Source organism: Ursus arctos, unplaced genomic scaffold (genome assembly GCF_023065955.2).
Source record: "Ursus arctos isolate Adak ecotype North America unplaced genomic scaffold, UrsArc2.0 scaffold_28, whole genome shotgun sequence".
Classification (NCBI taxonomy): domain Eukaryota; kingdom Metazoa; phylum Chordata; class Mammalia; order Carnivora; family Ursidae; genus Ursus; species Ursus arctos.
In genome coordinates, this window is record NW_026622963.1 from 13,381,143 (window position 1) to 13,395,852 (window position 14,710).

The 14,710-nt window shown below is 41.2% G+C and overlaps 1 protein-coding gene across 4 annotated transcripts in view; it reads left to right on the forward strand.

Annotated features, from left to right (window-relative positions):
* The window catches only part of OCA2 (OCA2 melanosomal transmembrane protein), a 442,347-nt gene that overhangs the window by 114,210 nt on the left and 313,427 nt on the right, over positions 1 to 14,710 (forward strand). For all 4 annotated transcript variants that reach the window (XM_048221311.2, XM_026510290.4, XM_057303788.1 and 1 more), the window contains 3 exons: positions 4,519 to 4,679; positions 6,486 to 6,568; positions 9,302 to 9,455. In XM_048221311.2, the coding sequence (XP_048077268.1) occupies positions 4,519 to 4,679; positions 6,486 to 6,568; positions 9,302 to 9,455 (398 nt within the window). The remainder of the gene's footprint in view (positions 1 to 4,518; positions 4,680 to 6,485; positions 6,569 to 9,301; positions 9,456 to 14,710) is intronic.

The window sequence follows — 14,710 nt, forward strand, 5'->3', positions numbered from 1 at the left end:
AAGCACCTGAGTTTCATTGTCCCTGAATTGTTCTCTGTGCTTATTATGGGAAAGACCTGTTCAAGGCTCCTAGGTCATTAGACAGGTGAATAATGGTCAGCAAGCCAGGTTATATATAAGCAGGGTAATTAGGCTTGCTCACTGACCTTCCTCCCTTCCCTCCCTCCCTTTTTCTCCCTCCCTTCCTTCCAATCTTTTTTCTTTGTTTCTTGACATACGGTCCATTTCCCATCACACCCTTCATACTGGCCCTGGGCTTTCAAAGTACATAAAGAAAACACCATACATATTAAAGGATTTTGTCCCCTCCCGTTCTTCCTCTCTTACATCCTAAACTCCTTAGGTAGTAATCTCATAATTATGATGTCCACTATGATAGCCACTAGTCAGTCACCTGTGGCTCTTTAAATTAAATTTATATTGGTGAAGTAAATAACATTAAAGTTTCACTTCCTCATTCACACTCGCCACATTTCAAGTGCTTAATAACCACATGTGATTAGTGGCTACCATATCAGAAAGAACAGATAAAAACATTTCTGTCACTGCAGAGAATTCTATTAGCCAGCACCACTTTATAAATTAAGGGCAATCATTCATCCATTTGGTCCCGAGTGCTGGAGAAAATACATTGGCACTAGGTAGATTATTTTTATGAATTGATCAATTTTTAAAGTTTCACACTTTATCAAATGACATTGCTCCCATTTTTGTCAAGAAGTTGGGTCTAAAGGAACTCCACTTTCTTACCTCCATTCAACTAAGCAAAAGTTATGTCAAAGAAAAATTGTATCAGTTAAACAGATAAGGAAGACTTTATTCAAGACTATTGCAATAAGGGAGAGATTGAACTCAACTCCAAATACAACAGGGTAAACTGGGAATCTGCAGAAGAGTGAGGAAGAGGATGGAGAATTACCAAGGGGAACTTGGCTGGGCATCAAGGGTGAAGGAATTCTAAAAACAAAAACAGAAACAAACAAAAACAAACAAACAAAAATGAGTGAAGGGATTCTTCTTTATTTCTTTATATTTATTTTTTTATTGGAATTGTGTGAATTTTTTTATTATGATATGTTAGTCACCATACAGTGCATCCCTAGTTTTTGATGTAATGTTCCATGATTCATTACTTGCGTATAGCACCCTGTGCACCATGCAACACGTGCCCTCCTTAATACCCATTACCAGCCTATCCCAATCCCCCACCCCCACCCCTCTGAAGCCCTCAGTTTGTTTCCCAGAGTCCATAGTCTCTCATGGTTCATTCCCCTTTCTGTTTACCCCCCTTTCTTTTTCCCTTTCTTCCCCTACCAATCTTCCAACTTCTTATGTTCCATAAATGAGTGAAACCATATGATAATTGTCTTTTTCTGCTCGACTTATTTTGCTTAGCATTATCTCCTTCAGTCCCGTCCATGTTGCAGCAAATGTTGAGAAATCGTTCTTTTTGATGGCTGAGTAATATTCCGTTGTATATATGGACCACATCTTTTTTTAAAATTTATTTATTTATTTATTTTTGATGTAAAGTTTGATGATTCATTAGTTGCGTATAACACCCAGTGCACCATGCAATACGTTTGATGTAGTGTTCCATGATTCATTGTTTGCATGAAACAGCCAGTGTTCTATGCAATACATGCCCTCCTTAATACCCATCACTGGCCTATGCCAATCCCCCACTCCTATCCCCTTTGAAACCCTCAGCTTGTTTCCCAGAGTCCATAGTCTCTTGTGGCTCATTTCCCCCTCTCTTTAACCCCCCTTCCCCTCCCCCGCCATTTACCTGCTCTTCATTTGAGTGAAGAGATTCTTGATAAACTGGGCTCACCAGGCCAAGGTTGAAGCGTAATCAAGAAGAGGGCTCAGAGGACTTAAGTTTGATTAAGGAGGGAGTCCTGGCCAGTGTTAACTGAACCTGGCATTTGATAGGTTCTGTAGCATACTGAAAGGTAAGCCCAAGAGGACTCTACAGTTTAGGTGGAGACGAAGGCCCCTTTTCAGGCTCTCATGGATTTGTTCCATGCCCTGTAGCAGCACACTGCCTGCTGTTCAGAAGTGCTTTGTTCATGTGTCTTTCTCCCCACTGCACATAGGCCGCTCACACTGGGACAGCCACAGCAGAGTCAATGGTCACACTCGTTAGAGGTACAACAGGAAGATGATTAACCAGGAACTCAGAGGAGGGACGTCTAGGGGGCTCACAGGGTGGGAAGAAGGTTCATGGAAGGCAAGTCAAATTAGCTCTTGAAAGATGGCTCTGATTGGGGTAGTGGTAAAGGCAGGAGACTACTTTGATGCAGCTAGAAGAAGGAGGCGATTTCTCTCTGACTTCATGCCCCCATCTGGCGGGGACTTTGGTCTAGGTTTGGAGGACTTCAAGGATGATGCTATAAACAAATATTATTGGTAAAACAAGTATTTGTTGGGGCATCTAATGTGGTGAGAACTACATTAGTTTCTAGAGAAGTAGCAAAATGAATAAAATGCAGTTATTCCTCTTGAGGAGTGAGACCAGTTGGGGAGAAAAATCTAAACCAAACTGCTGTGCGGCGTGAACTCAATCTGCAGAGGAAAACTGGAGGAAGCCAGAGGATCCTCTGGAGTCATGGATGACAAGGAAAGATTTAAGGAGAGGAGAGCTTGAGTGAGAATTCAAAAGCTGGTAGAAGTTCTTCAGATTTGGGGAAGGCATTTGAGGCAAACGCAGGGGACTATGTGTTAGGAGCATGGCAGACAGTTCAACATGGCTGGAAGGCAAGGATTGAAGCTGCCTGCAAGGGTGAGGCTCAGTTAGAGCCTCCTGTTTGCTGGGATCTGGAAGTCACAGCTGACACCACAACACCCCAGTGGGCTTTGAATCCTAAGTGCATCGTGGGCATCTAGAAAGACAGAGAAAAGGAAGGGTGGGAGTACATGTAGTCTTGTGTCTATGTGATTTTGTATGCACGCCATTTAGTTGCTTAATCATAGGGTGCTTTGTTACGTGGTTGTCTCCCCAACAGGGCATGAGATGCTCCCTAGCCCCCAGGACAAAGGTCTTGTTTTATTCATTTATTTCTTGGAACGCAATAAATGCTCCACAAACATTCATTAAATCTGAGGGTGAAGCCTCTGCTTTTCCAGTGTTAGCCTCTAGGTGGTGGTGTTCCATCTCCTGGGTTTCTGCAAGGTCTCTAGAATCCTTTTGAACAGAAATATTTCTGCCCACCCTGTATCTTGTGTTTGCCCTGGGGAAAGACCAGGACACGAGTAATTTTGGCAGAAGTAGCAGTGTCTCTTCGGGCCTTTTCTTGGTACATCTTGCCTCATGCGTGACTTCCGTTTTCCATTTGTTCTTGATGGAACCCAAGTAGCAGCATAAGTGTGTGGAGAGGCTTTCCAACCAAGTGCTGCCGACTGCTGTTCGTTCTGGGCTATCATATGTACAACAGTGCTGGTAAAATGCTTTCTTTACCAGGATGTTTTTTTTTTTTGTACCATTGGGTTTTTAAACCAGTACATTTTGCTGGAGGAAATAGGTAATGAAAAAAGATTAACCATTCACTGGCCCTTGATACTCAAAGTAAATCTTGTGTGCGCTCTGGAAACAGTGAAGTTCTGCCTTTTCCTTAAGTCTGTTCCCTAAACCTGTTTCTTTTAGGGTTTTAAGGAACAGTAAAGGAACTGGCTCCTGAATTCTCTTACAACCAGTGAGCTGCTGCTAAGACTATTGAGACGTCATACAAAGCACAGACTCTTCTGAGGTTCATTTTTCCACCTACAGCAGTTTTCTCTTCTGGATCAAAATGAGTGGGCTAGCCACTGTGTAAAATCCATGTCATGACCCCCAGAACCTTGCAGCAGAGGCAAGAGTTGGCCCAGAGCAGAGAGAAGGGCTGAATAGCACAGGTTCCTATGCTTGTGCAACACCCAAATGCAGGATGTAGATGGTAAGGGGAAGCCTACAATGGGGCTTAAGTGCCATGGGGGGGGAAGCCTCTTTACCTGATAATTTTTCCCTGATCAAGAGCCCTTCATACACTTTGAAGAAATTTCTCTCCTTTCAACTGCCTGTCACTTATTTAGCTGACTTCAGAATTCTTATTTTCAACTCTCTTTGTGATTTCTCATTCTAAAAATAGAGACCTGGCACCTAAGGATTTGGACATGCATGTGGATCAGTGTATCTGTTCATTCATGCAGCCATCCTGTCTACTAGCTCACCATGGGTCCAGGAACTTGGGCAGGAGTTTTACGCTGCTGCAAAAAGTGCAAGCAGAGATCATGGTAGGATGGGGAGATTAAAACAGAGGATTTGAAACACACACGATCAGACATTGCAAAACTAACTGTGTATCAGGAGTGAGGTGCTAAGGAGATAAGAAGTGGTCAAGGGCTGCAGTACAGTTGGAGGAAATGGCCTGGATAGATATTTCTTTGTGCACCTTCTAAGGAGGATGTTCACTGGGTGAGTGGTGAGGGGACTTCAGGCTTCTTTTCCTTGCTTTGTGGTTCACCTTGACTTTACCTCAGCTTCAAACCTCACCAGCCACGTGGACTCCACACTGCTCCAGGTGGATCTGGCAGGGGCCCTGGTGGCCGGTGGCCCAAGTCATACCGGGAGAGAAGAACATGTGGTGGTGGAGGTGACCCAGGCTGATGTTCCAGGCTCCAGGCGACGGCGGCCACAGCAGGTTACTTATAAGTTATTTGAAAGGAATTGTAAAAACTCATTTCATCTCTTTATAAATTGAGTTTCCTTTTGAATGGGTTTGATGGGAAGCCATAAAGCAACAGCACCAATATTGGACAAGCCCTAGCATTTGCTTTGTCTTTGACTCCTTTCTCCTTTTGTCTAAGACAATTATAAAACTCTTGCATTTTAGTAAAATCAAGCTTGCAAGTTTTTTTATTCAGATGATTTCACTGGGCAATTCAGGGAAACATTATATATTTGAAAGTAGTTTTCTGTTGTTAAAGCATAACTAAATCTGGGCTTTACCTCATAGTATAGAAGGTACTTCAACACCATAGTTCCCTTGGGCTTGGGGACACCTGGCTAGACTTTCATAGTTTCCCAAAGCTTCTGCTTCTAAAGTTTTAGGCTCTTGTGCTTAGTGTCTCCTAGACAAAACCTATAGCTCCTGTCCTTTGAAGGCAAGGAGAGCCAACAGTGGTGTTGCAACCATGGCCCAGAGCCCAGACAAGCCTGGCCTGTCTCTTTGCATCCTGACCTGTACCCCAAGTTCTGGCCTTGAGTCCCCAGGATTATCATGGTGACTTGTGTATGAAGTTTGTGGGTTTTCCCTATTATAATCAATAGAAGGAAACAGTGCTGGTGCACAATGTTGTCATCCAAAAAGGGGCATATGATGGGTTACTGCACCCCTCGCATTTTCCTGCCATGCAAAGCAGAGTCCACAGAGCAAAGGCCTCATTCTGAATGAGGTTGCAGTTTCATGGGTGATGGTCTGTGTACCAGTGTTCTAAACCGGTTGCCTTGGCCGTGGTCTTAGGCTGTAAACTTCGCTTCCTCATGTACAATGTACAGCTGACTGGCAAGGCCTTCTCAGTAAAGGCGAGGTGGGCACATATCTGCCTGCTCTGTGTGGGGGCCTTGTGTGGAGGAAGATGTGACCTTTTGCAGCCGCTGACATAGCTGCCTGCCCGTGGGGCTCTACTCTGCTCTAGTGCTCACACACAAATCCAGCTCAGAAACATGAAGAACACAAGAGATCTTTCTTAATGGATTTTTTTTCTGATGTACTCTTTACAAATACTGAAGTGTTTTAAGAGAACTTATGAACTCTCATTTATGCTTTGACCAATTCCAGAGTTCCTATTTTCATTTACTTTATGGTTTGTGGACAGCAAAGCTCCTGTCCTCCCGTTGAAGTTTCCCGGGCCCTTTGGCTACCCCAGCTAGCCTCTCCCTCTCTGCTTACATCTGGCTCCCCTCAGCTGGTTTCTTCACTGCCCTGTTTAGGACAGGAACATGTAGGGTGGATTTGCCTGCAGCAAAGGAAGCTTCATCCTTTGGTCCTACCTCCCATGGGCTCCTATGACGTGGGTGTGGAGAGTTTTCTGCCTCCAGTTTGCAAGCAGGAAGCAGGTCCGAGAAGGCATTTCTTGTGAATTGCCTCAGAGGGCTCAGAAGATCCCAAGTCTTGTATAAAGTGCAGTGATTTATTTTTCTCATAATAAATCATACTTCTATACCTTTGTACCTTTTATACTAATTCTGTATTTATACTTCTGTATTTTTATTTATTTATTTATTTATTTTTGGTTAAAGCCCTCTATGTTGTGGAAATTTCCAGTTCTGCACAGCTTGGATATGCTCTAGTGTCAGGGATGTGGGAGCTGTGTACAAAGTCCTTGCTGTTCCTCTTTTTCTTCTTTTCTTATTCTAAACTAACACTTACACTGAATAGTGCTGAATCCCAGGTGACAGTTCAGGTTCAAAGCCTTACTCAGATATTACATTTCAATTTTTACAGGTCACTCAGAATTGGACAGTATTTTTAAATCCGAGAAGAAGTGAGCGCTTGGTGGTGAGCAGGACCTTTGAGATACTGAGCAGGTGGGTCTCAGGTGATCAAGGATCTTGGGGGAAGATCTCCTGGAACATTTTCACTTAATAAGTTTGACCTGTGGGACTCCAATTTTTGGCACAAATAGCCAGATCAGTTATGTGGTTTGGATGGGATGATCTGACTGTATAGACTATGAACATGAAGGATGTAGGAGGGTGTCATAACCACGAGTATCAGGAAATGAGGATTGTTTGCAGGGTCCATTTTTAAAAATTATTTTTTATAATAATTTTTTATTATATTATGTTAGTCACCATATAGTACATCCCTAGTTTTTGATGTAAAGTTCCATGATTGATTACTTACGTATAACACCCAGTGCACCATGCAATACGTGCCCTCCTTAATACCCATCACCGGCCTATCCCATTACCCCACCCCCCTCCCCTCTGAAGCCCTCAGTTTGTTTCCCAGAGTCCATAGTCTCTCATGGTTAATTCCCCCTTCTGTTTACTACCCTTTTCTTCTTCCCTTTTTTCTCCTACCGATCCTCCTACTTCTTATGTTCTGTAAATGAGTGAAACCATATGATAATTGTCTTTCTCTGCTTGACGTATTTCGCTTAGCATATCTCCTCCAGTCCCGTCCATGTTACTGCAAATGTGAAATCGTTCTTTTTAATGGCTGAGTAATATTCCATTGTATATATGGACCACATCTTCTTAATCCAATCATCTGTTGAAGGGCATCTTGGTTCCTTCCACAATTTAGCTATTGTGGACAATGCTGCTACGCACATTGGGGTGCATATGGCCCTTCTCTTCACTACGTCTGTATATTTGGGGTAAATACCCGGTAGTGCAATTGCTGGGTCATAGGGTAGCTCTATTTTTGACTTTTTGAGGGACCTCCACACTGTTTTCCAAAGTGGCTGTACCAACTTGCATTCCCACCAACAGTGTAAGAGGGATCCCCTTTCTCCACATCCTCTCCAACATTTGTTGTTTCCTGCCTTGTCCATTTTTGCCATTCTAACTGGCTTAAGGTGATATCTCAATGTGGTTTTGATTTGAATTTCCCTGATGGCTAATGATTTTGAACATTTTTTCATGTGTCTGTTAGCCATTTGTATGTCTTCACTGGAAAAGTGTCTGTTCATATCTTATGCCCAGTTTTTGATTTGATTATTTGTTTCCCGTGTATTGAGTTTGAGAAGTTCTTTGTAGATCTTAGATACTAATCTTTTATCTGTAGTGTCATTTGCAAATATCTTCTCCCATTCTGTGGGCTGCCTCTTAGTTTTTTTGACTGTTTCCTTGGCTGTGCAGAAGCTTTTTATCTTGATGAAGTCCCACAAGTTCATTTTACTGGCACAAAAACAGACACGTAGACCAATGGAACAGAATAGAGAACCCAGAAATGGACCCTCAGCTCTTTGGGCAACTAATCTTTGACAAAGCAGGAAAAAACATCCAGTGGAAAAAAGACAGTCTCTTCAATAAATGGTGCTAAAAATTGGTCAGCTACATGGAAAAGAATGAAACTTGACCAATCTCTCACACCATACACAAAGATAAACTCCAAATGGATGAAAGACCTCGATGTGAGACAGGAATCCATCAAAATCCTAGAGGAGAACATAGGCTGCAACCTCTTTGACATTGGCCACAGCAACTTATTTTATGACACATCTCCAAAGGTAGGGTCTGTTTTGAAGCAAATGGTATTTTATAGTTGATGCTTTAATTTCATTAATATTATGAAGCTCCACAATGGGGAATTCCACGAAATTTTAGGATTCTTTCTCTTTTTCTTTAATGCTACTCCATATTATGTCTGTATGAGTTCGCTAGGCCTGCCATAACGAGTATCACAGAGTGTATTACTTAAACAGTCGAAATTGATTTCCTCAAGGGTTCAGCAGGATTTTTCTCTTCAGAGTACTCTCTCCTTGGCTTCTTCTCCCTGTATTTTTCTGTGGGCTTTTCTCTGTGTGTGTGTGTGTGTGTGTGTGTGTGCGCGCGCGCGTGCGCGCGTGTGTCTCAATCCCTTCTTGAAAGGACACTAGTCATACTGGATTAGGGACCACACTAGTGACCTCATTTTAACTTAATCACCTGTATAAAGACTCTATCTCCAAATATAGTCACATTCTGTAGTTTTGAGGGTTAGGGTGTCAACATCTATATTTTGGGGACACAGTTCATCTCAGAATAGTTACTGACTAAACTTTTAGAAAAGTGCTTTAGTTTCCCCATGCCACATACTATTTATTACTTGGATGCTTCTTATTCCAGGTACTTTCCCCCACCATCTGTGACAACCTGTCTACGTGTTTTCAGATTGCATATGGCCCTTTTTTGAATCTCCCACATGTGAGAATGGTTGGCTTTGCTATTTGTTAGCAGGTAAAGCAGTCAATGTGTAATGAGGAGAGAGAAAATTAAATGGCTAGAACCAATATGAAAGTCCTTGCTCCCTGTTAATTGTTGGAGTGGCACCTGCCACAAGGTAGACACAGCCAGATGAAGCTGAGGGGCCTACATCAGATGGACCTGGCCATAGAGAGGCTGTGTCTGCATCTTACATGGCTCATATGCACTCAGAGATCCTCATCTGCCAGGTCAGACACTGGGCTAAATCACCCTGAGGTCATTTTGGGCTCTGGTAGTGGCCAAGGATGACTTGTGTTAGAAGGGACACCCAGGAAGCAAGCACTAATTGTTGTCATAGAGTGTGGTTTTCCTTACTAGTGGTAATATCTTTGCATCATTCTGCAGGGATACTGTTTCTGTGAGCATTCGAGCCTCCTTCCAGCAGACACAGGCAGTTCCTCTTTTGATGGCTCATCAGTACCTCCGTGCAAGCATAGAAGCACAAGTGACCATTGCTGTGGTCATCCTTGCTGGGGTCTACATGCTGATTATATTTGAGGTAACTTTCATGCCAGTTCTCTAAGATTTATCTGTGCTCACAAGTAAGTGTCTTTCAACATGCAGGTGCTCTGGATGGACTCAGTTCTGCTTCTTAATCAAATTGCAATGGTATATTTCCTAAAAAAGAAGATTTCCATCATTCTAGGTAGAAATTGACCTATACCGGACTATTTGCTGAATCTTGGCAACTGACACATGCAAGATGAGTTTTAGCAGACTCCAGCAAAAGTTTACCTGAGAAAACTGAATATGTACATGATTTTCTCACCCTTACTCTGCTGTTCACTTGAAGTGTGACACTGAAGGTATAAGCATTGAATATCTCTGAGATGCATATTAAAATGCCCCCTATTTGTTTCATAGGATTGTGTATATTATAGGGACTTGAGAGACCTTGGGCTACATGAGGGGAGGGATTATTATCTGTTATGTTTATCAACTCAGCTAATGAGCCTTTTCACAACTGATCTTATGTCGTATAAATTCCATGTTTCTGGGAAACTAAGTGTGGCTCTATCTTTAATAGCACCGAGAAAAGTGTAGACATTGCCTGGGTGGGTTGGTCCATTATTAATTTAATCATGAAACCAAGTTTACAGCAACACATTGATGGGAATCTTGGCTCCATAGGTTGAGCCTGGAAGGTCAGTAGAGGATATGATTCTGGAGAGGCATTTGTTCTTGAGTGTAGGGTAGGTATGAGAAATGCCTTGGAGTTGTCAAGGAAATGGCCTGCAGCAGAAGTGGCCAGGAAAGTTCCAGAAGTTTGCCTGTGGTTGTCTAGTCTACCTGGTGAGGAATGTTTGCTCCAGTAAGTTGAGCCCCAAATTCCAGCAAGATCCAATCATTGGTTTAGTTGTTACATCTCTTATGTATTCTTTATTCCAGAATAGTTTTTTCTCTCCATTCTTTTTCTGTTTTCCTCTCAATATTATCATATTTCAGGGTTCCCTTGATCACCTACACACTGTGATTTTCTAGAAGAACTCACAGACTCACTGGGCTGTGGTTTATTACCATGACCTGCAGTGGGGAAAGCTTTATCAGGCAGTCTGGAGGAGGCCAGGAGCAGAGTTCTGAAAGGTCTCCTTTCCCAGAAGGGGCCATATAGAACATTCTTCTTCCTCCAGCAGTAGTGTTTCTGCCGATGACAGCCTGTTTGTGACTCAGCCAAGGTTTTTGACCAACCCACCAAAGTCCCAGCCTCCCAGAAAGAAAACAGGTGTTAACAGTAAATCACATTTTTATACAAATAGTTTAGGCATGTTAGTACAGCAGAATGCAATGCTCTAAGCCTACAGAACAAACTTATCACTCTGTAACATAAGGAACAAAAGCCAAGTATCTAGAAGCCAGCCAAGAGCCAGCCCCTGAGCAGGCTTTTCTAAAGGCCCTTCTAATGATGGCAATTTCAGGCCTGCTAGGTTAAGTCTTTACTGCCATCTAGATAAAAAATCCCATTCTGTGGGAGAAGATATTTGCAAATGTCTTATCAGATAAAGGGCTAGCATCCAAAAATCTATAAAGAACTTATCAAACTGAACACACCAAAAACAAAAAATCCAGTCAAGAAATGGACAGAAGACATGAACAGACATTTCTCCAAAGAAGACATGCAAATGGCCAACAGATCCATTAAAAATATGCTCCACATCACTTGGCATCAGGGAAATACAAATCAAAACTACAATGAGACACCACCTCATGCCAGTCAGAATGGATAAAATTAACAACTCAGGAAACAACAAATGTTGGTGAGGATGTGGAGAAAGGGGAATCCTCTTACCTTGTTGGTAGGAATGTAAACTGGTGCAGCAACTCTAGAAAACAGTATGGAGGTTCCTCAAAAAGTTAAAAATAGAGCTACCCTATGACCCAGCAACTGCACTACTAGGTATTTATCCAAAGGGTACAAACATAGTGATTCAGAGGGGCACATGCACCCTAATGTTTATAGCAGCAATGTCCACAATAGCCAAACTATGGAAAGAGCCCAGATGTTCATTGACAGATGAATAGAGAAGAAAGAAGTTGTATATATAGACAATGGAATATTATTCAGCTGTCAAAAAGAATGAAATCTTGCCATTTACAATGATGTGGTTGGAACTAGAGGGAATTATGCTAAGCAAAATAAGTCAGAGAAAGATAAGTATCAGATGATTTCACTCATATGTGGAATTTAAGAAACAAAACAGGTGAACATATGGGATGGGAAGGAAAAGTAAAATAAGACAAAATCAGAGAGGGAGATAAAACATAAGAGACTTAACCATAGGGAAAAAACTGAGGGTTGCTGGAGGGGAGGTGGAAGGGGGGAAAGATAAAGTATTCTTGGCTGCATATTTTTCCCATTTAGCACATTTAATATAGCATAAGGTCTTTGTGGACAGGAGTACTGCCAGCCTTATGATTCTACCCTTGTAGGTTAAGGACCTCTTGTCCCAAGCTGCTTTCAGGATTTTCTCTTTATCTTTGAAATTTGCAGGCTTCGCTGTAATATGTTGAGGTGTTGACCTATTTTTATTGATTTTGAGGGGGATTCTCTGTGCTTTCTAGACTTGAATCCCTGTTTCCCCTGATTAGGAAATTCTCAGCTATAATTCATTCAAATAAACCTCTGTCCCTCTCTCCCTCTCCTCATATTCTGGGATTCCCTATTATCTGGATATTATTTCACTTTGTAGAATCTCTGAGTTCTCTAAGGGTTCCTTTGTAATCCAATAGTTTTCTTTCTCTTTTCTTTTCAGCTTTCTTATTTTCCATCATTTTATCTTCTATACCACTGACTCTTCTGCCTCATTCATCCTCACTTTTTAGAGCCTTTATTTGGGACTGTGTCCTGATAATATCATTTTTAATTTCAGCCTGACTAGATTTTAGGTGTTTTATTTCTACAATAAGAGATTCTCTAGTCTCTCCTATGCTTTTTTCAAGTCCAGGTCTTTATGATCATTTTAAATTCTAGTTTAAACATCTTACTTATATCCATATTGATTGAATCCCTGGCAGTGAGTACTGCCTCCTGTTCTTTCTTTTGGGATGACTGTCTCTGTCTTGTTATTTTGTCCAGAAAAGAATATAAGAAAGAAAGAGAAAACCACCACCACCACCACCACCACCATCACTACCACCACCACAACAAAACAAACCCAAACCAGAAAAAAAATAAAACAAAACAAGAAACAAAACATTACAAAACAGAAAACTACATCCTGTTTGTATGTGTATATAGATATAGATATGTATATATAAAACATATATATACACAAAAATGAGATGAATTAAAATAAAATACAATGAAAGGAAACAAAAAATAAAAAATATGTAATATATATAGAAATAAAATTAAAAAGAATGAAAATGAGTAGAAAAATAAGAAAATAACTGAATATTTAATACTGAATGACTAAAGAATAAAAAAACAACATATGGGTTTCACAGTTTATGGCCAAGCAGAGCAGAAAGCCTGCACCTAGGCTCACTGTTTTCAGCAGGTTTCTCCCCTCTTGTGCCTGGGGACCCTGCTGCACTCAGGCACCCCTGTTCTTTTTGTGACCCCTGTGATCCTGAGACTATGCTGTCTCACCTGGGATTCCACCCTACTTTGCCACCTGAGCACCTTTAAGTCAGGGATGTCCCCCACTGTATCAGACTTCTAAAAGTTCTGATTTTGTGCTCTGCTGCTTATAAATACTTTATGATAGCCTCCTTAAGCAGGCTCCATCCCTTCCACTGTATCCTCAGATATATCACCCTGGATTCAAGTCTCTGCACCTCCTATCTTCCAAAAAGTGGTAGTTTTTTTACATGTAGAATTGCAGCATTTCTTTCTTTTCTCATATCTCTGATTGATTTTGCAGATGTTCAGAATGATTTGATAACTATCTAGCTATATTTGAGGGACCAAACTTAGGGTCCTCTACACCTACCATCTTAACTCCACCTTCCACCTTCAGACTCTGTATAAGTCAGTCAGGTGAACTGGTGTCCATCAGGATAAGGTATCACTCCTCTGCTACTCCATATTATAATGTACTGGCTACATTATCTGTTAAAAACCTTTTTTTAATTGTTTTGAAATAATTACAGATTCACAGAGGGTTGCAAAGAAATGTACATACTTCCTCAGCCTTCCTCAATATTAACATGTTATACAAGTATGATTTAATAATATTAAGACCAAGCAATTGGCATTGGTACAATCCATAGAGCTTCTTTAGATTTCAGGGGATATACATACACTCGCGTGCATGCGTGCGTGTGTATTTGCATGTGTGGCTGTATGCAATTTGATGGATATAGCCTTGTGTAACCACCACTCAATAAAGATACTCAAACTGTACCATCACCACAGAGTCCCTGTGATAGCCCTGTGTAGTCATCCCCTTCCCCATCATCCCTAAGTCCTGGCAACTATAATTTGTCCTCCCTCTCTATAATTAGGTTATTTCACCGGTGCTTTGTAACGGAATAATGTAGTATGTGTCCTTCTGAGATAGGCTTTTTTCACTCAGCATGATTTCCTTGAGGCTCATCCAAAGTGTTGCATACATCACTTGTTTGTTACTTTTTATTACTGAATAATATTCTGTGATATGAATGTAATAATGTGTTTAAGCATTCCTCCTTTGAAAGGCTAAAATAATTTTTTTTCAGTGTTGGGCTATCATAATAAAGCTGCTATCAACATTTAAAAATATTTTTTAGGGGCGCCTGGGTGGCGCAGTCGTTAAGCGCCTGCCTTCGGCTCAGGGCGTGATCCCAGTGTTCTGGGACCGAGCCCCACATCAGGCTCCTCCACTAGAAGCCTGCTTCTTCCTCTCCCACTCCCCCTGCTTGTGTTCCCTCTCTGCTGGCTGTCCCTGTCAAATAAATAAATAAAATCTTTACAAAAAAATATTTTTTAAAAACATTTTTAATGATGTTTTAATGTTGAGTTTTAAATGTTCTTTAAGTATTCTAGATATAAGGGTTTTGTTGGTTACGTAGTTTTCAAATACTTTCTCTTAGGTCAGTTTGTAAATGTTTTCTTTCATAGATTGTGCTTTTGGTGTCAAGTTTAAGAACTCTTTGCCGAGACCTAGATCCCAAAGATCTTTTCCTATGTTTTTTCCTAAAATTTATATTGTCTTACTTTTTACATTTGAGTCTATGATCCATTTTGAGTTAGCCATTGTTTAAGAAGAGAGGTTTAGGGGAGATTAATTTTTTAATCTGTGGACCATTTTTTAAATTTATGGACCTCCAGCA